The sequence below is a fragment of the Oryctolagus cuniculus genome, chromosome 15 (genome assembly GCF_051225735.1).
Source record: "Oryctolagus cuniculus isolate XC-2025 breed Fujian yellow rabbit chromosome 15, ASM5122573v1, whole genome shotgun sequence".
NCBI lineage: Eukaryota > Metazoa > Chordata > Mammalia > Lagomorpha > Leporidae > Oryctolagus > Oryctolagus cuniculus.
The window spans coordinates 85,740,727-85,768,297 of NC_142881.1; the positions used below are offsets into that span (position 1 = coordinate 85,740,727).

A 27,571-nucleotide genomic window follows, 5' to 3' on the forward strand; every position below is an offset into this window, starting at 1 on the left:
GTGAATCAGAGGACGGAAAGGCTCTGTCTGTCACTCTGCCTTTCAAATAACTATAAATAAATATACTTTTTGAACAAACTGTCATTTCAAAGCTCAGATACAGAGGCTGGGGGCGGGGGAGGAGTGCTGGAGCCAAGGCTGTCGAAACCACTGATTGAGGAACCCCTAGGACAGCGCTGTGCTCAGCCCTGAGCCACCAACCGTGGGTGTTTCCAGGGTGACTCAGGGCTATGAGAGCCTGGGACAGGGTTCCAGGCACTGCTGGTCCCGGCACAGAACAGGGACACAGAGACCACGTTGAGCCCATCCAGCCACACATGGGTGCAATTAACTCCAGCTCGTGCAAACACGGAACCGCAGGAACCCTGGTAACGAGAGTGGCCTGCGGCTGGCTGGCTTCCCAGATGGGCTCTGTGCATCTCGAGGAGCAAGGCTGCTCCTCTGATCTCTGCTTTCCAGACAGATGTGCTATGCCGCTGGACAGCAGGCACTGGGCTCAGCCCCACTGTGCGGCGAGGGTGAGCGGCAGGGCAGGGCAGGGCCAGTTCCCCAACATGTGTCCAGGATGCGAGAGGCCCAACAGGCACACATCTGCACAGGAAAACTAGAAACCATCCCGGGTTGTGGGGGAGGCGAGGTCCCATGGAAGGCTCTGCCCTCTTCCCACCATGCACTGCTCTCAGCGCTTTATTTGCATTGCTGGTTTTAATCAAGATGACATAAGTTTGTTATAGTGTAGCATGTTGAATGCAAGAATATGAGTCACAAGAGTGTCAGTATTTATATATTTATATATTCATTATTTAATTTGAGAGGCGGAAGAGGGGAGGGGGAGAGAAACTGCTCATCATTTGGTTCACTCCCCCAAATGCCTGCAAGCCACTGGGGCTGGGCCAGGAGCCAGGAACCCCACTCAGGTGTCCCGTGTGAGTGTCAAGGACCCAAGTACTTGAGCCAGTGTCACCTGCTGCCTCCCAGGGTGCACATTAGCAGGGAGCTGGAACTGGGAGGGGAACAGGAGCACAAGCCCAGCTCTCTAACGTGGGATGCTGGGGGCCCCAGCAGAAGCTAACTGATGTACCAAAGGCCCACCCCAGGGTGGTCGGCTTTTGGCGGTGCAATTTCTGGGTGATTTGGACACGAGTGGCTTGGGACACAAAAGCTTGACTTATCCCAGCCACCTGAGGTGCTCAGGCTGTGCCCCTCACTCTTCAATCTGGGGACCTCTCTGGCTCCCCACTGGGCCTGGCAGTGGGGAAACACGACAAGGAAGCTCTCTGGGAGTGTGACCACAGATTCCCAATGCGCCTTAGCCAGTAGGATGTAGGAACGACCCTATGCCAATGTCTAGCCGTGGAGCCACCAAGGAGCGAGGCCTGGCTATGCTGTTGGTGGCCCACAGGGAGAGAAAGGGATGTCACTGTCCCTGCTGTCCAGTCCATCTCCAAGGCTGAGAGTGGCACCACCCTGGATCCTCAGTTCCTGGCAACCCCAGTGGGACAGAAGCCACCTGGATGACCCCAAAAGACCATCCAGCCCAGCCCAGCCCAGACTGCGGGATCTTGAGCAAAGAAATGCTGACAGCCACTCCTTCTGGGGTGATCTGTCATGCAGACATAGACACCTGGATCATCTGGGGATTAGCAAATGATCGCTCCCTCTCCCTCTCTCTCTCTTTCCCTCCCCCTCCCCTTCCCCCCCTTTCCCTCCCTCCCTCCCCCCCCCCGTCTCTCTTTCCCTCTCTCCCTCTCCCTCCCTCTCTCCCTCTCCTTCCCTCTCCCTCTCTCTCCCTCTCTCCCTCTCCCTCTCTTTCCCTCTCCCTCTATCCTTCTCTCTCTCTCCTTCCCTCCCTCCCTTCCTCCCTCTTTCTCCCTCTCCCTCTCCCTCCCCCCTATCTGGAAGAGAGCCCACATAAAGACAAGAAAGGCACCTGTGCTGAGTCATAGCTTCAGAACCCGGAAACAGGTCTTTGACCAGCTGAAAACTAGGCCAAATGGGAGTCTTAAAGAACTAAAGAGAAATGCAGATGACGATGAAACCATGCACAGGGTTCAATTTTCCTGCACCCAAGTGATCTTTTAATCCGATGTTTGTCTTCGAGTGCTTTGAAGTCCCCTTGTCTTTATCAGCTCCTCCTTCGTCCGGGACAACATCTCTGTTACTGCACTGTGTCAGCGGGCAGAGGGCTGCAACCCAGACCTCACTGGCGACGGGAAGCTTCCCGGCCTGATTCTGGACGGCGCCGATCGGAGCCCCAGGCTGCTGTCCTGCACGCAGTAAAGGAGACGGGGCACACCCCTCACCCCCACCCCTGCTGCAGTGTGGCAGGGCTTGGTTCCCGTCGGGATGGGCGTGCACAGCACTGAGGCAGGCTGTGCTTCCTCCACCAGCACACGGTGGCTCTGTGAAATGACCCACACCCAGAGAGAGTGTGGGGACAGCAGCAGGCACACGCAGGCCCAGCGTCCCTCTGCTCGGCCTGGCCCAGGCTTGCGTCCTCCAGCTCAGCAGACAAAGCGTGTCGGGGGTTAGCCAGCTCAAAGGCGGGGCTCTTCCGCGGGGATGGTCCCACCGCTGGGGCAGCTGGGAATCCTCAGGGGACGTTTCTGATTATCCCGTGGCCTGGGGACCACAGCCGGTCTGTGGCAGGCATGGGACATCCAATGGGGATGCCCAGCGATGGACAGTCGAGTCCGCAAATAAAGATTTATCTCCCAGGAATGTGAAGGGTCCCCTGGAAGCCAGGTAGAGCAGATGATACGCTGTTCGCGGAAGGCTACGTCCACCTGCTATATAGACGTAAGGTTTGCTCTTGCTCCTTTTAACACTGCTGCTCAAGGGTCTAAGACCAGGGCAGGAGTGGGCGTTTCTATCTGAAGCCTCACCAGCAGTTGGAGTTTTACTGTCCCCAGCCGCACAGCAGCGACACTCCTGGGTTTTAGGCATAACCGCCTGAGTCTGCACTTGACCTAGTCCCATGCACTTGATGCTTCACACACATGCAAACACACCCACATACACCACACACCATGCACACACACGCGCACGCATGCACACACACACACCACACATGCACACATACACATAACACACCACGCACATCATACATGTGTGCACACACATCATATACACATACCATACACACACCACACACTCACACATGCACACACACACTGCACACACTCATACCACACAGGCACACGCACACGCGTACACACCACACACAATACACACCACACATGCTTATGCACACACGCACACACACACCATACTCACACCCACACATACCACACACACAACCACACACCAGAAACATTATGCACACACGCACACACACACCACACACATACCACACACTCAACATGTTCCTATAAATCACTTGCATTTGATCTCTCCTGTAATTGTTAAAGTGCTAGATTGATTTGGTGGGTACAAGTGGCTTATCTTATGTATAAATCTTACCCACGGACTCACTTCAAAATACAGCAGTTCTGTCTATCCTTACAAACTCTACGCCACCGGTGAGGCAGAGTTGGGAAGAATGGCTCTAAGGCCATGTCACTGCAAGGGTGACCTCCCAGCGGAGGCAGTGGTGTCGCCGGGAGCTCCTTGGAGACCCAGGCTCTCAGGCCTGGCCCAGACGTTCCGGGGCTGAGCAGGGGCCAGGTGAGCGGGCCAGTCCTAAAGGTGTGGACAGTGCGGCTCTGGCTGAGGGGGACTCACAGGCCCACCCCACACGCAGTCCTCTGGCGCTGGTCTCCATGGCATGGCTGCAGGTGCCTGGCTCCCAGCATCACGTGTTGCAGGAGCTGCCCCACCAGGGATACCGGAGCCCAGCCTGAGTCTACAGCAACCCAAAGCCAAGCTGCCCGGAGCTGCGAGAGCTGGGCAGAGCTGTCTGGGAAGAATTTCAGCCACAGCCGCAGTGGAATGGAAAGAGGAAAGTTGCCGTGGCAAGGTCAGCTTCCGGCGTGGCTGAGATTTTTCTAGAACAGAAGCTGAGCCTCCCCGCTTTCCCTCCCACCACGCCTGCCTGTCTTGGGACTTGTATGGAGTTCCTCAGCTGCGCCCTCCATCACATCAGACACAGGGGCTGTGGTCACCCCGGATCACAAGACCGTGTTGGAGAGGGGTGCAGCCAGCGAGGTGCCAGAGCCATAGCAGGTGCTTGGGCAAACCGTTCAACAGCTGAGTGAGCAGGGCCCACGCCAGCGGGGACACGGTGGCTGGGAGCCCCTTGTCTGTGGCCCTCTGAGGGTTCTAGGGGGAAGGACACAGGTGCCCCTGTGTGGCCCAGCCTGTTCTTCCTGGCCTTGCTTTGTTTCCCTGGCCTGGCCCCGGGCCACCTGTTCCTACCAGAACCTCTGCCCTGGCCCTGAACACAGACCGCTCAGAAACCCCGCGGCTCCCAGACGCCCACAGTTGGGAGCAAAGCAAAAGCACTGAGAAAGCAACATCTGTGCTCACCATTTGCTGAGCACCTGCTACGAGCCAAGTGCCCGGGAGAGTGACTCACCAGCTCTTGTCCCTGCCTTCCACCGCGGCCTCTGGGGACAGGCGAAAAGTGCCAGGCACCTGTGCAGCCTGAAGCAGGAGCTCAGAGCCGAAGTCCAGGTGGAGACCAGCAGGAAAGGCCAGGCGCTGCCGGTGAGGTCTGCTGGCCCAGAGCTAGCACTGGAGGACGGCACACGCACAGACACAAATACAGACACACAGGCACACACCAGCACACACACATCTGGGCGCACACACACGCACACACACGCACACACACACACACACAAGGCTGCAGCCCGAATGTCACCACCAAGGAGCTGTGTTCTCAGTTGCCCCCCGCTGACCCCAATCCACCCTTGTCTACACTGCAGGGGTGCCTGGAGGCTGGCCTCTGTACCTTCGTCCACCCCTGCATTCTGCATTCTGGCTTCCGGTCAGCTGCACCCAGAGGGGGAAGAGAAAGGCTGAGGACTGCAGGCTCCCAGCTCCCTCCCAGCTGCCTCCTGGTTTTGTCACTGGCTGAGTCCCTCCGGGGAGGGCCACGTCCCAACAGCTCTCAGAAGCCCCAGGGACTCCTCCTGCCCGAGTCCCCTAGGGTGTGAGGTCAGACAGCTTCCTGTGGGTGCCCCCAGTTCCCTCCACTGCGCCCCCACTTCCGGGGACAGTCCCCTCCAGAAAGAGTGCTGACACGGTTCCCTGTCTGAGGGTCCCCACAAGCCGCGAGGACGCAATCCAACACTTCTCAGCATTACAACCTTGGGCTAACACTGACTGTTATCCTGGCTAATCATAACCACCTGTCGTCAGCATCGCAGGGCCCTTGCTGGGACCTAATGTGCTAAGAGGGTTGAACACCTCTCTTTCCCGTCTTTCCTGAATCCTCCCAGCAATCCGAGGAGACGCACACTCCGCCTCCCCCGTGTCTTGGATGAGGCCAGGGCGGCCCAGCGGGCAGGCAGCAGCCGGTCAGCGAGGGGGAGTGGCCATTGGAACTGTGGGGTTGGGCAGATTCCAGAGCCCGGTCACCCCTGGGAGTGACAGCATCCTTGTCTGTTGAGGAGCTGCCGGACGTGGGAAATCAGGGCTCCGGGAGAGGTGGGGACTCGGGAGGAAGCAGGAGGCGGGATCCAGTCACGGGGAGGTGAGATCATGAGTACTGGAATTCCCAAGAGCAACAGCGGCTCAAGGCGAGAACGCGCTGGGGACGGAATCAAGGGAGACACAGACATCGACAAGAAAGGGGACAGAAACGGACGCTCGGGCTGGGAGAAGGGAGACTGGGACAGGTGGCCGTCACAGCACGAGCCTTCTAAGGGAGGGGGTGCCAAGCCCCCAGTTCAGGACCTGCTCCCCAAACCCAGCCTCCCAAACTCACGCGCAGGCTCATGCGATGGCACAGCCTGGTGAGAACGAGAGCAGAAGGCGCCCCGAAACCAAGGCAGGAAAGGATGGGTGGGGGGAGGGGAGCCTGCATGACGTCACCGCTTAGTTCAGCAGCCATTGGCGGAAACTCACCTCCTGCGGCACGGCGGGCACGTGGCCCTGCGGCTGCCGCACCCCCCCACCACGGCGGCCGCCCTGTGCTCTGGGACCCCAGTGTCTTCTTACCTCTGGATCTCCTCTTGCTGAACAGGGACTGGCAGAGGATGACCACGGTGAAGAGCAGGACGCTGAGGATGCCCACGCAGCACACGAGGACGGCGTACATGTACAGATCTGGAAGGCAGGCACACGGGGGAGGGGGGTCGTCACCACCCAGCAGCCGAGACACGGACACCCCAGTGACCGCGATCCTGCCCTGGGCGTTTGGCCTGGGCGGTTCAGTGCCTGCGTCCCACTTGGCAGTGCACGGGTTCAGTCCCCAGCTCTGCGCCTGACTCCAGCTCCCTGCTAATGCAGACCCTGCCGCAAGGGACGGAGTTCCTGCCACTGCAGGGGGAGACCCAGAAGGAGCTTCTGGCTGTGACCAACCCACCCCAGCCATTGTGGGCATTTGGGGAGCGAACCAGTGGATCTGAGCACTGTCTCCTCTCTCTCTCGCTCTCGCTCTCACTCAGCCTTGCAAATGAATTTATGAATAACAGTAAAAAGTTAATAAATAGTCCTGGAGTCATTGGATTTCCACTGGCAAAAACTAAAAACTAAATTTGAATCAGATCCCACATTTGCTATAAAAATCAACACCAAATGAACCGGAAGCCTGAATGTAACATGTAAACTAATAATTTTTAGAAAAGAGATGAGGCCAGCACCACGGTTCACTAGGCTAATCCTCTGCCTTGCGGCGCCGGCACACCGGGTTCTAGTCCCAGTCAGGGCGCCGGATTCTGTCCCGGTTGCCCCTCTTCCAGGCCAGCTCTCTGCTGTGGCCAGGGAGTGCAGTGGAGGATGGCCCAGGTGCTTGGGCCCTGCACCCCATGGGAGACCAGGAGAAGCACCTGGCTTCTGCCATCGGATCAGCGTGGTGCGACCGCTGCAGCGTGCCGGCCATTGGAGGGTGAACCAACGGCAAAAGGAAGACCTTTCTCTCTGTCTCTCTCTCTCACTGTCCACTCTGCCTGTCAAAAATAAAATTAAAAAAATTTAAAAAAAAAGAAAAGAGATGAGAGAGCAAGCTTTGGGATCCCAGATGAGGCAAGGGTTTGTGAGGCGACCCTAGAGTCATCCTTGGTAACTGTGATTTCATCCAAAGCAAGAGCAGCTGGCGACCCTGTGTAGAGAATGAAAGAGTCAAGCTGTAGACCAGGAGAACGTATCTGCAACCACTTGCCCCAGAGAACACCAGCGGGTCGAATATAAAGAACTTTCAAAACGCAACAGCAAACAGGCAAGCACACAACGCAACGAGGAACATGGGTAAGGTCTACAGAGACATCACATCAAAGACAAGACCCGGGTGCCAGGTGAGCCCATGAGAAAAAGCCCGACTTCCGCAGCCATTGAAGAAACGTGACACGTGACCGCAGTGAGATGCGCCCACATACCCACACACCGTTCAGGATGCTGAAAATGGAAAATCGTGGTAACACCAGGCGCTGCCATCACTCAGATACGGCTGATGGCACAGCCACTACGGAAAACAGGTTGGCAATTTCTTACAAGATACACTTGAGATTACCGTTCAACCCAGCACTTAAGGCGTTTGTTCCAAAGCAACGGCAAGGTAGGCTCATGCCCAGACACATGCATGTTTACAGCAGTTGTATCCGTGACATGTCCTTCAATAGGTGAAGGCTTAACAAAGCCTGGTGCACCCACACCACAGGCTGCCCCCTCAGCCGTAAAGACAGCAGGCAACCGACACCAGCCACAACCTGGAAGAATCTCCTAGGAACTATGTTGAGTGAAAAAAAAAAAAATACATACTGCTAGCATAATGTCATTTATGTGACTTTTTTTTTTCAATTTTGGAAGGAGAAAGTTCTAGAAATGAAGACCAGATTAGTGGCTGCCGAAGGCTGGGGTAGGAGAGCTGGGGGCCTCCTTGTGGGGCTGGGAAGTTCTGCTCGTTGGCTGTACCCACGTCAGCACCCCATCTGTGACTGCCTGGCAGTTGCGCAAGCTGCTGTCATTGGGAGAAAATGTACAAACGATTACAGTGGGTCCCTGTGTATGATTGCCTAGAAATCAATGTTAATCTACAAATAACCTTAAGGAGTTTTTAAGTCTCAAGAGTTAGATCAAATTCCTCTCTTTGTGTTTCTTAAATTCCCGTCCATCTGATCCAGGAGAGGCCAGAAATGGGAGAGGGAAGCCAAAACATTATTCTCACTCCTATGAAGCAAAACGCTACAGATGTCTGAACTTAGCGAATGCTTGAACTCATCCAAAACAACGCAGTTTCTTCAGCCAGCCGACATTTATTATGAATCAGGTTCAGTTCACTCCTCTTGTACGAAATAGACGGACGGGGGCTGGTGCTGTGGTGTTGTGGGTAAAGACGCCGCCTGCAGTGCCAGCTTCCCATGTGGGCACCAGTTTGAGTCCCGGCTGCTCCACTTCTGATCCAGCTCTCTGCTGTGGCCTGGGAAAGCAGTAGAAGATGGCCCAAGTCCTTGGCCCCTGCACCCGTGTGGGAGACCCGGAGGAAGCTCCTGGCTTTGGATCAGCGCAGCTCCGGCCATTGCAGCCAATTGGGGAGTGAACCATTGGATGGAGGACCTCTCTCTCTCTCTCTCTCTCTCTCTCTCTCTCTCTGCCTCTCCTTCTCTCTCTGTGTAACTCTGACTTTCAAATAAAATAAATAAATCTTAAAAAAAAAAAATAGACGAGCACACAGAGGTCTCCTTTGTAAGGACTACATAGAAACTGCAGCAGGAGGAACGGATGCCCTAAACCAGGAACACACAGGCAGGCCGTGTCGGGGACTCAGCCCAGGGTGGGGAGGCAAGGATGGGGCTTCTGTGAGCTCCAGGACACCGCGCTGATGCAAAATAGCACAAAAGCAATAGCGCCTAGCGGAGGAAGCCACCGGCCCTCAGCCACCCCATCCACCTGCTAACGTTTGCTGCAGTCTGTGAGTGACACGAGATGCCTTCAAGAAGTTCACGAACAACGTCTACTATGAGAAAAACGGTGTGTGGATTTCAAACATCACAAACGTACGTTTGGAATTTTATCTTCCCGTGAGCTCTGGGAAGTCCGTTTGTACACAGGCCTGCTGCTGTGGCTTGAATAGGGTTGACATGTGACTGTCATCGCGGGGATTGTTGGGAGGTAGGGGCCTTAAAACGTGGCGAGATGGATAAGCCAGATGCGTGCTTTTCTCGAAGGGCCGTGTCTTGCTCTCATGGAACTGGACCGGTCACCACAGCATCACCACGGCCAGCCTCTTGTGCTTTGCCGCTTCTGCAGGGGCCACTTGCCCTAAACTTTGCTGCCATGTTATGAGGCAACTGGGCTTCCACTCTGTACAGCCGTGAACTAAACCAACTTCCTGTCCTTCCTGAACACCCCAGTCCCAGGCATTGGCGAGAGAAGGTAGGCTAAGACACGGATGTGTCCACCTTGAGATTGCATGGGCCATCTCGCTCTTTCGTTACCGCATTCCCGCAGTAAGCTCTTTGCAATGGATGAGTCTGACTGTCTTTGAAAAAGATGACCACACGCTAAGCCAGCACCAGTCACTGAACGAGCTCTCCTGCTGGCCAACCCCGGTGTCCTGCCCGTGCCCCAGGAAGAGCGATCCTAGGATGAGCCCTTGGAAGCTTGCTCCTTACTGCATCTCTCGCAGGATGGCCCTAAGTTCAAGCTCCTGGGAGTCGGACTGCTGGGTCAGCAAGAACGCACCTCGGCAAAGCCCTGGGGAGGTGCAGAAGCAGTTAGCTGAGTGCTTCAGTTGGGGAGAGCTGCAGGGGTGGGGGCAGCTGCCCTCCGCCAGGAGCCTGAGGAAGCGGGGCTGGGGAGAGCTGCAGGGGTGGGGGCAGCTGCCCTCCGCCAGGAGCCTGAGGAAGCGGGGCTGGGGAGAGTTGCAGGGGTGGGGGGAGCTGCCCTTCGCCAGGAGCCTGAGGAAGCGGGGCTGGAGAAAGGCTGCAGGGGTGGGGGCAGCTGCCCTCTGCCAGGAGCCTGAGGAAGCGGGGCTGGGGAAAGCTGCAGGGGTGGGGGCAGCTGCCCTCCGCCAGGAGCCTGAGGAAGAGGGGCTGGAGAAAAGCTGCAGGGGTGGGGGCAGCTGCCCTCCGCCAGGAGCCTGAGGAAGCAGGGCTGGGGAAAGCTGCAGGGGTGGGGGCAGCTGCCCTCCGCCAGGAGCCTGAGGAAGCGGGGCTGGGGAGAGCTGCAGGGGTGGGGGGAGCTGCCCTCCGCCAGGAGCCTGAGGAAGTGGGGCTGGGAAAGGCTACAGGGGTGGGGGCAGCTGCCCTCCGCCAGGAGCCTGAGGAAGAGGGGCTGGGGAAAGCTGCAGGGGTGGGGGCAGCTGCCCTCCGCCAGGAGCCTGAGGAAGAGGGGCTGGGGAAAGCTGCAGGGGTGGGGGCAGCTGCCCTCCGCCAGGAGCCTGAGGAAGCGGGGCTGGAGAAAGGCTGCAGGGGTGGGGGCAACTGCCCTCCGCCAGGAGCCTGAGGAAGCGGGTCTGGAGAAAGGCTGCAGGGGTGGGGGCAGCTACCCTGCACCAGGAGCCTGAGGAAGAGGGGCTGGAGAAAAGCTGCAGGGGTGGAGGCAGCTGCCCTCCGCCAGGAGCCTGAGGAAGTGGGGCTGGGGAAAGCTGCAGGGGTGGGGCAGCTGCCCTCCGCCAGGAGCCTGAGGAAGCGGGGTTGGCTTGTGATCAATGAGAGGGAAGGAGCAGGGCAGAGTCAGACATCTGGGGTCTTCCATCGCCACCCCTCCCGCCCCCTGCCCGGAATCCTGGCCCGGCGTAGCCTCCATCCCCAGGTTCACAAGATCTTCATGTGCCGCTGGAGCCAGTCACTGTGTCTGCCTGCATTTGCTTGAGTAAGTCTCTGTTCAGGGCAACTCCAGGTCTGAACTGGAAATCAAACACCCTTGCCCCCTCCCATGCACTGATCAAACGCATCCCGATTCAGAAATCCTAGAAGAAAGCAGCATCTGTGCCGAACACGTACAGACTTCATTGTCAACACTCCCTGAACAATGCAGCGTAGCAACTGCCCAGCGCTCACGCGGCAGTCTGCATGCCGAGCTGTCTAGAGATGATCTGAAATATACAGGAGGGTTGTGGAGGTTGCAGGCAAATACTACGCCCCTGTATAGAAGAGACCGGAGTATCTCGGATGTAGGTGCCCACGGGGAGGGTCCTGGAACCATTCCCGAGGCATACCGAGGGACAGCTGCAGCCAAGGAGGCAGGGAAAGGAGCTCCTGCACCCACATTTCAGGGGCGGGGGCCTCCTACAAGGGCAGCCAGAGAAGAACTGAGAGAAGGTTCTAGAAGCCAAGAGTGAAACACCATAAGGAGGATTCCTCAACAGACCAGGTGCTGCTGCAAACCACACCCTGGGACGCTCCTCGCAAGGTCCCAGGAGAAAGTCCTCTGGCACAGGCGGATGAGACAGAAGCCAGCTCAGGGACATGGAGGCATGGAGGCAACACCGGACTCCTGTGGGATCGCCTGCCCCGCCGAGGGGTGGGCTGGGTGGGGCAACAGCATGGAGAAGCCCGTGACTGGTCAGAGGCAGGACAGGCATGAAACTCAGCCGCGGGACTCGTGGATCCCGGGCAGGACACGACCTGGCGGAGTCACAGGCAGGGTTCACCGCTGGATGCCAGGACGTGGGGCGAGCCAGGGAATGTGGTGACCATGTGGCCAGTCCTGGATCCACATGCTGTTGTGGCAAGCACTGTGGGGACAGGACTGTGGAGCCGCTCGGCAGCACATGTGGCCAGCGGACACGAGGGGATTCCGGAGCCGTGGGCCCCTCGAGGGCCAACAGGCAGGGCCACTTGGCTTCGGAGGCCTCCTTGGCATGGCAAGGCGCTTGTCCTCTTAACTGCACCCCGGGGCAGGGGGGCAGAGTCAGCCTGGTCCACGGCTCAGCTCACCCCTGCTCTGGGAAAGCAGCAGATGATGGCCCAAGTACGTGGGCCCCTGCCACCCATGTGGATGGAGTTCAAGGATTCTTCCTTGCCCAGCCCTGGCTGTTGTGGCCACTTGGGGAGTGAACCCACTGATGGAAGATCTCAATCTCAATCTCTCTCTATATATATAACTCTGGCTTTCAAATAAATAAAAAGGCTTCTTTAAAAATCTATTTATTTTTATTTAAGATTTTTTTTTTATTTATCTGAAAGGTAGAGTTACAGAGGGAAGAAGAGAGAGGTTTTTCCATCTGCTGGTTCACTCCCCAAATGACTGCAACAGCCAAAGCTGGTACGATCCAGAACCAGGATCCAGAAGCTTCCCTTGGGGCTTCCATGAGGGTGCAGGGGCCCAAGGACTTGTAAGTGTGCAGGTGTGGGTGGCGCATTAACCTAGGAACTGGAACGGAAGTGGAGCAGCCGGGTCTGGAATCGGTGCCCATTCAGGATGCTGGTGTCACAGGCAGCAAAGTTGGGCCATGCCTCAGCAACAGGGGGACTGCACCCCAGCCAGAATGAGGTCCAGTGATGCCCTGTCGGCTGACTGATTCTCTAACTGTCCATGTAGACATCTCTCCAAATTCTAAGTGCTGGCCCCAAGGTTTCGAAGCTCAGACCAGGTCAAGTAACACTTGTCTGAAGGCAGGGCCCAACGTGGCCTGAATTCAGCAAATGCACTTCACCCAATCTGGAATTCGCTTTTCATATACCAAGTGCACCCACACACTCACAAGAACTATAAAAACTGTGCTTATTCTCTGAATGCATTTGCAGGGTTTTTTCTTTCTTCTTTTTTAAAAAGATTTTATTTTATTTATTTGAAAGGCAGAGTGACAGAGAGAGAAGAGCACACACACACACACACACAGAGAGAGAGAGAAAGAGAGAGAGAGAGAGAGATCTCCCATCTGCTGCTTCACTCCCCAGATGGTCACCATGGCCGGGCACTGGGCCGGGTGGAAGCCAGGAGCCTAGAACTCCATCCTGTTCCCCTAAGTGAGTGGCAGGGGCCCAAGTACATGGGCCATCTTGTGTTGCCTTCCGAGGTACATCAGCAGGGAGCTGGATCGGAAGTGAAGCAGCCGGGACTCAAACCAGAGCTTTGATATCGGATGCCGGAGTCGCCCACTGCAGCTGAACCTGCTGCACCACAACGCCGGCCCCTCACCTGCATGCCGTCTGATCTTTAGCCACTGGCCTCCCTAAGTCACCAACAGAATGTTCAGACTGCCGTGTGGGTGGTGGGCAGGAAGCCACAGTGGTTACCCACACCACGGTCAGGCCAGGACAAGCAGGGACAGTGTTGGGGTGCCAGCTCTCACCGTTCCAGTGTGCGAGAGGGAAACAGCACTCCATCCTGGCAACCCAGCGCGGGTATTCAGGAATGCCTTGACACACAGCACCCCAACCATCCCCAGCGCCAGCCATCAAGGAACCCCTGTCTCCCTACACCACTGATTCAGAACTGCCAACGTCAGTTTCCACATTTCCAGGGAAAATACAAAAGTCCAGGAGGTCTCAGTTCTGGAAGGAAAAAAAAAAAAGCACTCCGCGTTCATCTACTATATTTTTTTAATGCAGCCTGCAAAGCTATCTTGCTTGAGGCCAAATACTTAAGTGATAGCCCCGAGGGAGTTTAACTCACTGCAGCATCTCATCACGAGGTCTGACAATCAACGGCTGTGTGTGTGTGTGTGTGTGTGTGTGTGGCACACAGCCAGGCCAAGCTGAGCCCCACGGGGATGGACATGGTCTGCAGTCCCTACTGTAGTTCTCTGAGCCAGGGACAAAAGGGCAAAAGGCCGGGGACAGTGCACCCTTGACCTCGCTCAAGCTGCAGCTGGGTTAAAAACAAAACAAAACAAAACGTGCAAGCAAAAAGAGCCACTAGGAAACCCCAGCTACCCTGGGGCAGGCATTACAGAGCCGGAAGTCAGCTGTGCTCTTCGGGCGCGAGCTGACTCTCCATTAAGATGAGACCGAAGTTGGGCTGGACATTCTGTGTGGACAGGTCGGGAGCGAGCCTGATCTTCTCAGCTGGGCGTGAATCACAGACACGAGGTGTTTGGGGGGCTCAGACTGAGCGCCACCCTCCTTCCAAACAAATCGCCACAGTGTGTTGCTCCCTGATGTCGTTCACTGCAAGGAAACACCCCAGGCTGGGCCACTTTTTATTTATATAAAAAAGAGGTCTATTTTGCTCTTGCAGGTTCAAGGGCATGGTGCCAGCATCAGTCTGGCCCTAGACAAGGGGCTCGTAGCAGGAGGCATCATAGTGGCGAGGCTGGGCAGTGGCTGGGTCTGCTCTTTGCTGAAACCCCTCTCGTGAGAGCTCACGGGGCCCCACGAGAACTGCCTTAGTCCTGTCCAAGGGCAGTGCCCTGAGGGACCTAGGACCTCTCACCAGGGCCCACCTCCTCCCGCATCCCCACACAGAGACCAAGCTCCCAGCACATGGATCCTCGGGGGGCACCCTAAGAGCCCACCCAAGTCGCACCTGGAGGTGTTTTTGGAACACAGCCCACTCGTGGCAGCAGCAGGTGAGAGCCTGAGAAACGGGAAACCCCCTGGTCCCTTCCTAATGGAATCATCAGAATCTTGGGGTGCAGCCCGGTGCACCCCCAGGAGGGTCTTGGATGACTGGTACTAAGTAGGGCTCCTGTTTTTACAACCCAGTGACTCCCAGCTTACCTACACAGCCCACTGCATCACAGTGCCTGGCCACAGGACAGCTCCAAAACCAGCTATAAGAATCAATCAGGGGACTGGAGGTGTGGCACAGTGGGCCTCCGCCTGGGGCATTGGCATCACATGTGGGCACAGCTGCTCCACTTCCAATCCAGCTCTCTGCTGTGGCCTGGGAGGGCAGTGGAGGATGGTCCGAGTGCTTGGACCCCTGCACCCACGTGGGAGACCCAGAAGAAGCTCCAGGCTCCTGGCTTCAGATCAGCCCAGCTCCTGCCAATGCAGCCATTTGGGGAATGAACCAGTGGATGAAAAACCTCTCTCTCTCTCTCCCCCCCCCCGCCATCTGTGGCTCAGCCTCTTAAATAACTGAACGGATCTTAAAAAATAAAAAAAGGAATCAATCAGGTTGTCTCAATTTTACTAAGTAGCAACAAGGAAGGAAAGCTTTTTCTAACCCATCGCTGTAAAGGGACAAAGTCACCTCCACCCCTTGGCACTCGGCCAGGCAGTCCCTGAATGAGGCATCAAGGGGGGAAGCTGGTGGCTATTTTACTAGGACAGGGTCACCAATACCAAAAAAAAAAATTTAATTGAAAAACAGCAAAGCTTCAGATGCCAGTTAAGACGCTTGCATGCATTCCACATCAAAGTGCCTGGGTGTGAGTCCCAGCTCCGCTCCTAAGTCCAGCTTCCTGCTAATGTGCACCCTCCCAGGTGACAGGTCAAGTAACTGGGTCCCTGCCACCCACATGGGAGGCGGGGGTTGAGTTACCTGCTCCTGGCTTGGGTTTGGCCACTGTAGGCATTTGGGGAGTAACCAATGCATATGGGATCTCCTCTCTCTCTCTCTCTCTCTCTGCCTCTCCCTCTCTTTCTGCCCCTCTGCCTTTCAAGTAAATAAATAAAGGACCCCTGCTCTAAGGCTCAAACCTGAGTGTGCAGCTGCATCACCGGAGGTCATGTAAAAGCTCAGATCACCAGGCGCCAGCCCCAGAGCTGCAGATTCTGCGAGACACGGGGCGGCCCGACAATGGGCATTGGTAACGGGCACCCTGAATGCTGCTGCTGCTGCCCGTCTCAGACCATGACTGGGGCCTTAGCCTGGCTGCTCCCCGGAATCCCCAAAGGAGCGTTCAACGAGTTCCAACCAAGGCAGAATCTCTAGAGATGTGGTCCAGGCATGAGTGTTCTTAAAACTGCCCATGAATTCTAACAGGGGTTGAAAAGCTCCAACTTAAGGTTTTCCCCAAACCTCCAAACTCCTTAAGCAATTTGAAATAAAACGTTGTCTGGGCCAGCGCTGTGGCGCACCAGGTTAACACCCTGGCATGAAGCACTGGCATCCCATATGGGCGCCGGTTCTAGTCCCAGCTACTCCTCCTCCAATCCAGCTCTCTGCTGTGGCCTGGGAAAGCAGTAGAAGATGGACCAAGTCCTTGGGCCCCTGCACCCATGTGGGAGACCCAGAAGAAGCTACTGGTTCCTGACTTCGGATCGGCACAGCTCCCTGCGGTCATCTGGGGAGTGAACCAGCTGATGGAAGACTTCTCTCTCTGTCTCTACCTCTGTAACTCCATCTTTCACAATAAATAAAATAAATATTTTTTAAAAAGAAATAAAACATTGTCAGGGTAGCTGTCTGTCTCATCTTTGTATCACTCGAAGATCCCCCCGCATCTCACCCAGGAGCAGGAGTTCTGGGGGAAACAACAGACAGACGTCACAGACTGCCACCCTCGCCCTCTGTGCTATTAGACTAAGACTCAGCATTCCTGTCTCGCTCTTGGAGAAGCTTAGGCCAAGACAACAATTCGATGTCCCAGCAAAACCAAGACGGTAGGGTCCTGTTTTCTGATTTCACTCCATTGCTGTTAGGAAACAGTGAGCCGTAGCTTATCATCAGGAAACGCACAAAGCTTTACCTTCAAAAAACGCCCAGGTCTCTTTCTTGTCCTCAAAGGATGAGCCTTCAGAAGCTTTGAGGGAGATCACTGTAAGACAAAGACATGACACAGCATCAGCTGGAGTTAGCACAGGGCCCTGGCCCACACTCTAGCCCAGAGGAGCACCACCTGGTTTGCAAGCCTGCAAGGTCATGTTCCCATGTGCCAAGTCCCATTTAACTGCCACACCACCTTGCCCCTCACAGCTGAGAAAGCAGGCGCACAGGAGAGGTGACGTAAGTTGCCCAAGTAGAAAAGCCAGGAAACGGGGCACGTGTTTGGCAGGTGGTTAAGGCATGACTTGCTATGCCCACGTCTCTCCCCACAGGGCGCCTGGGTTCCAGTCCTGGCTCCGAACCGGACTCCAGCTTCCTGCTAACACACACCCTGGAAAGCAGCAGGTGGCGGCTCAAAGAGTCAGGTCCCTGCCTCCCACGTGTGGGACCCTGATGGAGTTCCCAGCTCCTGGCTCTTGACTGGTCTACCCCCAGCTGTTGTAGACATTTTGGGAGTGAAATAGCAGATGGGATTATTTCTCTCTATCTCTCTATCTCTCTCTATCTCTATCTCTTCCTGTCTCCCTGTCTCTCTGCCTTTCAAAATAAGAAAGAAATTTTAAAAACAAAATAAAAGCAAAGCCTAGGGGAGGAGTCTGAAGCCCTAACTGACCCCATCCTGCTCTGAGCATCATTGTCCGTGCTAGAGTCCCACAGAGCAACCGGGCACCCAGCGTCTGGCTTTTATTTCAGTTTGTGGTTATCACCAAATCCATGGTGCCTGCCTTTGGTAGGGAGGGAGACTGGATTGAGCTACACTACGTCAAGCCTTGAGCATCCCATTGAGGAGTCTGGAACCACTGTAAGTTTCCACGCAGAGGTAACAGCAACATAGACATCTAAATTAATCTGGCAAAAGACGTACAGCGTCAAGGAATGAGATTATCGTCCAGAGATAATGCAAATGGCCTGTGTGCGCCACCACTGGCCAGACCTGGCTCATGTTACCAAGAAACTGAGTGTGCGGCTTTATTTCCTGTTAGTGCATTTAAATTTAAATTTAAATAGCCGCATGTTCCGTGTTTACCAGACTGAAGAGCTCTAGAAAAAAAGAATCTAGGACTCAAATTTTTTTTAAGAAAAGGAAGTTGGGAGGTTGAATCAGTACTACGGGTGTGGAATATGGCAAGGGCGGTCCAGGGCTTCAATTCTGTTGATGGCTCCTCCCATGGCCTTCGTGTTGTTACTGTCTCGGATTTCAGTGAGTTTTCCACCACTCTACTACCCCTCTACTAAGCTCTCGTTTTCATGTATTGCCTTTCTTAGTTCCAGATTACCCATTTAATTTTTCTCATATATAACATTTTCTAGTGAATTTCCCCAACTTGACACCCAATTTGTTGACCATATTGATAAAAGTATTTTTTAAAAAGATTTATTTGTTTATCTGAAAGGCAGAGTTACAGAGAGGCAGAGGCAGAGAGACAGAGAGAGAGAGAGGTCTTCTATCTGCTGGTTCACTCCCCAATTGGTCGCAAGAGCCAGAGCTGGGCTGATCCAAAGCCAGGAGCCAGGAGCTTCTTCTGGGTCTCCCATGTGGGTGCAGGGGCCCAAGCACTTGGGCCATCTTCTACTGCTTTCCCAGGCCATGGCAGAGAGCTGGATCGGAAGTAGAGCAGCCAGGACTTGAACCAGTGCCCATACGGGATGCTGGCACTGCAGGCAATGGCTTTACCCTCTACGCCACAGCACCAGCCCTGATATGAGTAGTTTAACCTCCATGCCTGATAATGTTCATATCCGCATTGCTCATAGACTTGTGTCTTTTATCTGTGTGTGTGTGTGTTTTAACGTTTGATGTCCTTATGTTCTTCTAATTGAATGCCAGACATTGAGTGTGGACACAAGAAGCTCTGAATTAGATACCTAATTCAGAAAGCAGAAAAACAGATAGATTTTTTTTTCTTCAGCTTTCCCAGCTGTTCTCAGAAGGCGAGCTTCGGCCTGCCATTCCCAATAGAAGCGAGACTCTTTCAAACCGTAACCACATCCGCCTCTGCCTGCCAATCATTCGAGACACTGCCCGGCAGGTGTTCATGCTTGGTAAACGAATGAGAGATGTATTCCCCCCAACTGTGTCACAGACCTCCAGAGACGAACTCCTGCTAGACACTGGACCCTTTGAGTGTCAGAAGACACATCAGCCAACACGCTCATCACACCCAGCTTTCTCTGCCCCAGCTGATCCCCTGACAGCCCACCAACACCCCCCCCTTTGAAAATTTAAACAAAGAAAAAGAATACTTAGGATTGGCGTACGCCTGGGGTCTGAAAGAGCCGCTGGATTCGGAGGTGAGGACCCCAAGCTGGAGCAGAGTTGAGTGGAACAGACACAGAGACAGAGCAGGCACAGAGGAGGTGGCGGTGAGAGACTGCGCTTGGCGGTGCTCGGGCCCCAGGAGCCTCCTGCACTGCCTACCATCCTTGCATTCGGTGAGCGGCTCCTCCTTAAACTGCTCACCTCCCTCCTGAATTAGCCTCAGAGATTTCCAAACTCAGAGGAGGCGGGCTGCAGCTCCTGCTGCTTGCTGATGTTCAGCCCGAGAGAACTGACGGATAGTGTTCTGACCCTTCCGTTACCCAAGCAAAGAATTCACCGGCTAGCCTAGCCTAGCCGTTCTCTCTCCCCGCAGTGTGGATATCTGTATGGGAAAGTGCTGCATCTGATGATAAGCAAGCCCATTCATAATCTTATCTGTCCTTGCAAGAAAGAGAAAAAAAATCCCCATGTGGACCCTGCTAGAGTTTCAGAAATCTGCCCAAGGTTCTGCCATAAGGATCTTGTTTCAGTCGCTAATCCTGGGCTATCTCAAAGCACATGACATAGGTTGTCAACAGACCTGCCTGGGCTCCAGACTACAGAGAAATAGAGCGTCGGATAAAGCCAGGCCAACAGCAAGGGCTTTGTCCCGGACCATCAGTGGCTCTGGTGACATCACTATTGCCCTCCATTAATGCATTTCCTCCTGCACGTGGCTGCTCTCCGTTTGCATTGGTCGCCCTATAGACAAGGCGGCCAAGAGGTCCCCGCAGGATGGAACACCGGGAGAAAACATTCTGCCAGCCCAAGCAAAGAGGGACAACCTACACTGGTCAAAGACTTCCTGGAATAAAATGCAAATCTCTTCATGGGAAGCATTTATGGCAGTTTTCTATGAACCGAGCCACCAGCTGGCTGCAGACTTTTAAGCAAGAATCACTAAATTTTTCCACTTTCAACTGGGCAGGCCATGCCTTGTGGTACACCCGGACTCTCCAGAAACGGGAAGCCTTTCCCACCCCAACGGCACACACTTGGGGAGCTGCAGGTCCCGCCCCCCGACGGCAGCCCAGCCGAGACAGGTGAGTCCAGTGAACCTTGACCCCATGCATCGTGAAGGCGTTGGGGGTTTCCATGCCTTCAGCTGGCTCCCCTCACTGACCCCTACCACCAGGCTCCCACCTCTTCTCACCACCCTGATCCGGCTGAGCCTCCGACCACAGCTCCCTGCTGGGTGACAGCAGTGTGGCTTCTGTCTTGCCTTGTGCTTTGAGACTGGCCTCCTAGCAAAGAGCTGCAAGGGGGCAGAGGCTATGCACCTCCTTGGGAAGACCTGGGCACCCCAGCTGCTGGGAGTACGGGGGTATGGGGGCATGGGGTACGGGGCCTCTGGTCCCCCTGCAGGGCCTGGGGGTGGGACAGGGGACATATAAGTCACGTGATTGCAAAGGCAGAGAGAAGCCCAATTTGACCTCTATGCCAAAGCACCTTTCTCAGTATAGCTGTTCTCCATGGCTCACACGGAGAAGAGAAAGCAAAAGTATTCAGAAGCTACCCGGCACCCCCTGGGCAGAAACTGCCTGCCCCTGGTGAGGTGTCCCTGGGCCCCAGGAGGGCAGCACTGGGTGCTCCCCACTAAGCGACAAGCTGTGAGGTCCGCACGTCACTGCCGCCGGATCCAACAGCCAGGAAGGGCGCAGCCCAAGGCTCCCCAGACAATCCGATGGTATCAGGCCCCAGTCTGGAGGAAACAGGCTGGAAAGAAAGAGGCTCTGTCAGGGCCTCTTTGATGGGGCCATGGAAACCATCCCTCTGCGAGGGGTAGAAACCGAGAGCCTTGATCAGCACACAGAGTCCCCGGATGGACGTCCCTGGGGAGGGCGCGTTTCACGCTGTGATTTCACACCAAGACCCTGTGTTGACGTCCGGAGGGCAGAGGCGGGGCTGAGGTTCCTCCTCCATGTCCCCTTCGCCAGGGGTGCTGGTGGTCCATGACTCATCCACCCACCATCATCCACACAAGTGGGAAGACTCCACAGCCCCCTGAAATCTCTCTCCCCTGTTCACCTGTGCCTCCCACCCCCTATTATGTAACAAAGACGCCCACAATTACAGCAGCTCCAATTACAACTATGGTTGTATCCCGAATGCAGTGAACTTTTCCGGACCCAAGAGGCTGCCAGGAGGAAAGATTTGATGTGCAGGGACCGTGCAGAGAAGTAAGGAGGTGGGGAAAAGCAGCAAAAACGCAGGAGAGACTGGGATTGGCACTTTGACCTGCTGCTGCCGTGGCTGCTCGGGCCGGCCTTGGAGCTTCTCGCAGTCTACAGCTCTGGATCCTAGAGGGGGCTGCCCTCCTTACAGTGTCCTCCAGCCAAGATCTGGAAGCCTGTGGACTGCGGGAGAATCAGCTCCTCTCTGGAGATCCTGAGACTGTATGACCACCACCCACTGCCATGGGCCCTCCTGAGAGAACAGACGGGGACCAAGCCCAAGGAGGGGTGTGGGGGGAGATTCACTTCCTGGGGGAATCAGACCCGGAGCCTCCGGCTCCCGTCCAGTCCACAGAAGCGTCCAGAATTGAAAACTGCACCAAGACCTCTTCCATTCCACCCAGGGCAAACACGCGTAACAACAACACATAAGCTCACCACAAACGTGCTCCTCCCTAGAGCGCCAAAAGGGAAGCAAAGGGCAGGTTCAGCTGGGGAAGTGTGACGTCCAAAACACAGCTTTCGGGAACAGGTGCTTCTCAAAGGGACAGGACATCTCTAAGCATGGACGTGTCCTGGGCTCCAGACTGAGAAACCAGCGACTGTGTTACAACTCACTACCAACGAATGAACGGATGAATGAATGAAGTGAACTGACTCCACACCGGTGGGTCAAAGCCTCCCACAGGGAAGGCAGTGCTGGGACTGTGACATCGTCACCTCCTACCAGGCTGGGAAGAGAGGCCCGGGGGGCAGGGGCCCACGCTATGCAGCCAGCTTCCTTCACCCGGAGCCTCAGAGGCCAGCGGTTTGCACCTGCCAGCCAGGCCAGGGAGGCCAACTTCTCCCCAGATGCCCTGGCCCTGGCGCCGCATGCTCTGTGTCAGGATTTACTGCATGGCCTCTGCTCCTGTCAGAATGGAAGCAGGAGCTCTGATGTTGAAAGGGGAGGGGCAGACGAGTCTGGGGTCCCGGCCCCCCGGCGGGTGGACCTCATCCTTTGTGGCTGGAGGAGGAAGCAGACTCCTGCGCCTCTGTTTCCTTGGGCAAGAGCAACAGGAGAGAAGTGTGCACAGGGATCAGAAGAGGGTGTGGGCATGAAGTGAGCCGAAGGAAGGATACTGAAATAAATACGGCCGAGTGCACACCTGGGCTCCGAATTCAGAAGCTGAAGGTCATTGCCCTCGCTCAGTGAACAAAAGTTGAACATGCAGCTGTGAGTCCTCTCTGTAGCGGGAACAGGGCACTCAGAGAGGAGCCAGCTTCGACCCCAGAGAGCCATGGGTCCTGCACCCACCAGCCACTGGGGCGCATCAAGGCCCCTCCTTTGTCTACCCCTCTCTCTCCCGCTGCCTTCAGTCTGGACAGATGCTAGAAACCAAAGCTCATGAAACAAAAGAGCAAACTAAAGGACACACGGGACAGACTCCCGGTGATGTCATGGGAAGCAGCTAATGAGCACAGGGCCCGGCTTCGTGTCCCCAGACCCTGGCCAGGAAACACCGCAGTGGAGGGGCACGCAGCACCCACCCTCCACTCCCCGTGGGGGTTTTCATGGGGTGTTTCTGGATCACGCCGTCACTCCTTCACCCAAGAAGCCCTTGTGTATTGGGAACTGTGTCGCAGAGGAGGGTGCCTTGACAAAGAATCTGGCAGGGCATACCCGGTGCCAAGTCCCTGGCCAGGTCCACCTGGCCAAGCTGGCCTCTTGTCACTCACTGCTCATCCCAGCTTCTGCCACCAGCTATTGTGCATCCAGCTCCATTGAGTTGTTCGTAAACCCCTGTTCTGCCTCTTGCATGCTTTCTCCCCGGCTGTCTTTCCCTCCCGACATGGCAGGGATCATGGCTGTCTGTTGAAGCCCTCCTGTGCTCCAAGCAAAGCCCCACATCGTCCACGCGACCTTGTCCTATGTCCCCAGGACTGCGCCCTTGTCCTTGAATCAGTGTCCCTGTCACACTCCTATTTGCTATCTGGATAGTGTCTGTTATGTCTACACCCACATCTACACACAGCTCCTCCTCCAAACTGTGAGGGCAGAGATCAAACCTCTTCTACCTTGGCCTCTCTTTGTGCATGGACTGGGACCTCGGGGCTGGTACTGGGGCACAACCTATGTCACATCTGTGACACTGGCATCCCCACACGCAGTCCCAGCTGCTCCAACTTCCCATCCAGGTCCCTGCTAATGCACCTGAGAAAGCAGCAGAAGATGGCCCAAGGGCTGGGACTCCTGCCATCCACATGGGAGACTCAGATGGAGTTTCAAACACCAGGCTTCAGCCTGGCTCAGCCCCTGCTGTAGCGGCCATTTGGGGAGTGAACCAGCAGATGGAAGATCTCTCTCTCTCTCTTTCTCTCTCTGTCTCTCCCCTTCTCTCTGTAACTCTTTCAAATAAATCAATAAATTAAAAAAAAAACTGGACTGCATACATGTTTTCAAGTTCAAGTATTTAATCTCCTACATTCTTCCAAGAGCATGGTGGTTGGCATGAGGACTGGCACAACGAGAAATGGTTTTCAGCTATGTTTAAACTACACTCTGGTTGTCAATTTGTTCCCTTTGAGTGTCTGGACCTGTTGACACTTTAAACACCGTGATGTGTGCCTGCTTAATTAAGCAGCAGCACTAAATGTTCAGTAAATCTCATTCCTAATTATCTGTTCCACGTCTCCAGAGAAAAAGGAATTACTTAGTTAATTTCTTCCGCTGAAACTTGAAGTATCCGTTCCCTGTGGTAGCAACTCCGGGTCTAATGATGCAATTCCTCTCCCATTTTGGGGGGAAAGTAGCCAGATGATAAATTACAATCTCAGCTTTGCCCCTACACCCTTTCAGGCTGACAGAGAGTTTCAACCATGTGCTTTGTCCAATCACCCCTTACACACCTGATCTGTGCAATCTTAAGTACCAACTGGATTGGTAAAACACTACCTGGGTGGGTCCCAGGGAAAGGCCTTTGCACACTGCTTCCATTATTAGCATCCTCACTGGTGATGAAGACGGATCCATCTGACAGTCTGGGATGCGTCTGAGCTCAGAGTGACAGATCGCTTCCGAGACTGTGCTTTGCAGAATGGGGTAGAAAAAGCCCTGCGAGTCGTTTCTGGGAGCGAAGGGAGGATACTGCAGGAAGAGCAGACATGGCTGTTCTACGCTCCCGGCTGGGAAGCTGAGCCCCTGCACTCTGGCCCCTCTCAAGGCCACCACCGACCCCAGGATGTATGGGCTGGGGACCAACCTTGACTAGGAGCCCTGCAGGCTCTCCTTGCAAAACACTGCTGTCTGCATTTGAGGGGTCGACCCTCTTCCCGGCTGAGGGGCTGGGCCAGCCCTGCCACGCCCACCAGGAGCAGAGCTCTGGCTGAGCACCCTCATTGCCTGGTGGCGCCAGGCCAGAGGTGCCCATTAAGCAGCATGGAGAAGGCAGAGTGGAGGCTCTCAAAGCTTGGGGAAGATGCAGGCTGCAAAGGGAGGGGAGGGAGTTCCCCTAGAGAGCAGGAGACAGGACCCCACGTAATGGCCTGGAGACGGGGACAGGGGGCAGAGGGGACCTGGCCTGCTGGGGACAAGAGGACACAGGGCTCAGCGTATAAACCAAACGCCTGACGCATCCGTGGGGAGGACACACAGAGGGTCGCCTTGCATCTCCAGCAGCCAAGTAAAGCGAATTCCTTCAGAAACCTGAAACTCACTCCAAAAATTCTGGATTTGAGGGACCTTGCAGGCTTCAGATTTTTGCATAAGGAAATGCTGCTGTCCCCAGGATGTCAGGTTAGGGGTACTCGACCTGTGTTCTGTCTGGCCACGTGACGCCCTCCTCCGTGTACGACACAGCAAGATGCCCTCGCCAGACACCAGTGCCATGACCTTGGATGTCCCTGGTCTCTAGAGTTGCCCCGGTCTGGGGATTTCATCACAGCAACAGAAAGCAGGCGCAGACACAAGCCCAAGGATAACCGGATGCGCCCCGCACCGCCGAGCGTCCCGGCTGATGCTATTCCACAGCGCAATCACTTTACTGAGCCAAGCCAAGCTTCTTTGAGCATCAGATCCAGCCCCCGAAGGCTGCGGCTCATTTCCTTGCGGCATTAGCCACTCTTCTCTAGTTTGCAAACGAGCGTCCCAAAGCTGACTGTGTGGCGCCCATTCCACTCTCAGCAGGGCGGTCCACACGCCATGACCGTCGTCTTTCCCAGGAACGCCCATTTGTCCACAGCCGGAAGGACCACAGGCCATTTGAGCTGCAGGGGCCCAGGGCAGAGGAGCATCTAACCCGAGGCCACTGTCTCCCTAGCCTTCCTGCCCTGATCCAACAGCGCCTGAGCTCCGTTCCTCCCCCTGCCCCAGTGGATTAACTCTGCCTTCCTCCAAACTGAATCTCATTTTCTTATTTCCTGCCCGTATCTCCTACCTCTCCGGAATCATTTTGATTAAGTTTCACTCCTCGCTGGTGTTCAGAACATTTCCCAGTTTTGCATTTTTCTGTGAAGGTCGTTAGGGTGATGCGGGCTGCTTTCTCAATGTCATTGCCAGAAACGATTCAATGAAATCAAAGGTAACAGGGACCCTCGCGGCTTCCGCTGCAAACCTCTCCAGGGTGGGGATGCAACACCCAGCGTCACTCAAAGATCCCTCTTTCCGCTTTGCCTCCAGCAGGGTTTCTGGTCCAGCGGAAGAGTCCCGTGGCCCAGCTCTTCAAGAACCCGCTTCTCCATCTTTGCCTTCGCTGTTCCCTCTGTGTCAAGTTCCTGTGCCGTGATCGATCCTCTAAAGTGAGCCCAGATGGGGCCAGCGCTGTGGCGCAGTAGGTTAAGCCTCTGCCTGCAGTGCCGGCATCCCATATGGGTGCCGGTTCTAGTCCCGGCTGCTCCTCTTCCAATCCAACTCTCTGCTGTGGCCCTGGGAAAGCAACAGAAGATGGCCCAAGTCCTTGGGCCCCTGCACCTGCATGGGAGACCAGAAGAAGCTCCTGGCTCCTGGCTTTGGATTGGCGCTGGCGCAGTTCCAGCTGTTGCAGCCATCTGGGGAGTGAACTAACAGAAGGAAGACCTTTCTCTCTGTCTCCCCCTTTCACTGTCTGTAACTCTACCTCTCAAATAAATAAATAAAAATCTTTTAAAAATTTAAACATAATAATTTAGCTGATAAAAAAATGTAGCATTTCAAGACAGAGAAACAGTATCTCTTCAACAGATGATACTGTGGGTCCAATGATCATGTAGGGAAAACAAGTTAACCATTTGGAAACAAAAAGTGAATTAGCTACCACGTACTTTATATAAGCAGGGATTCCAAAGAGGTCAAGAAGCACAACTTCCTTCCATTTAGAAATACTAGATTCAAACCCCAGTTCTTGGGCCCTTTGCACCCACGTGAGAGACCAGGATGGAGTTCCCAGCTCCTGGCTTTATCCTGGCTCAGCCTTGGCTATTGTGGCCACTTGAGCAGTGAACCAGCAGATGCAAGATCTCTCTCTCTCTCTCTCTCTCTCTCTCACTCTCCCCTACCCCAACCTCTCTTTAACTATACCCTTCAAATAAATAAACAAATAAATCCTTTTTAAAAAATAGTACATGGACTATTACTCAGCCATGGAAAATAATGGAATACCTTCCTTTGCGGCAATATGGATGGACGTTGTGTGAAATAAGGCAGACACAGAGAAGACACAGACAGACAAATGCATGTGATTTCATAGACGTAGTGACCATTAGAGGTTAGGAAGGGGGCGACATAGGGGAGCGAGAAGAAGGTCAGGAGAAATCAGTTCTAGAGTATAGTAGGGTGACTGTGACCAGTTATGTTACATTTTGGAAAAGAACCAGAAGAGAGGCATTCGGAGTTTCCCAACACAAACAACTGATGAATGTTCAAAGACATGGAACTGCTGGTTGCCACGACTGTATCATCCCACACTGCATCCATGCACTGCATTACCACGGGGTACCTTAAGACCAGGGACAGCACCACGTTAAAGCGAATCGAAGGTCAAGTTGGGAGGGCCCAGCACTGCGGTACAGTCAGTTAAGTCTCCGCTTACAATTCTGGCGTCCGAGCACTGCCTCGAGTCTCAGCTCTTGCACTTCCAAGCCAGCTCTCAGTTAACAGCCTGGGAAAACAGCAGCAGATGGCCTGGGGATTGGGGCCCTGCCACCCCACCCAGGTGGGAGACACAGATGGAGTGCCAGGCTCCTGGTTTGGGGTAGGCCAGCCCCAGGTCATGGTGGCCATTTAGGGCAGGAACCAGGGAATGGAAGACCTCTCTCTGTCTCTCCTGCTTGCTCTCTCTCTCTGTCACCTTTCAAATAATTAAATGTCTTTTTAAAAATTAAAAAAGTCTGTTAATATATTTAAAAAGAAGAAATATTAGAGAAAAATTTGAAAACT

General features: G+C 54.8%; 1 protein-coding gene across 1 annotated transcript in view; it reads right to left on the bottom strand.

The window, feature by feature from the left end:
* Nucleotides 1-27,571, bottom strand: part of VSTM4 (V-set and transmembrane domain containing 4) — an 86,729-nt gene that overhangs the window by 43,093 nt on the left and 16,065 nt on the right. Inside the window, exons 3-4 of the mRNA XM_051837553.3 lie at nt 16,631-16,699; nt 6,106-6,213 (exon numbers count right to left, since the gene is read on the bottom strand). Coding sequence (XP_051693513.3) covers nt 6,106-6,213; nt 16,631-16,699 — 177 coding nt within the window. The remainder of the gene's footprint in view (nt 1-6,105; nt 6,214-16,630; nt 16,700-27,571) is intronic.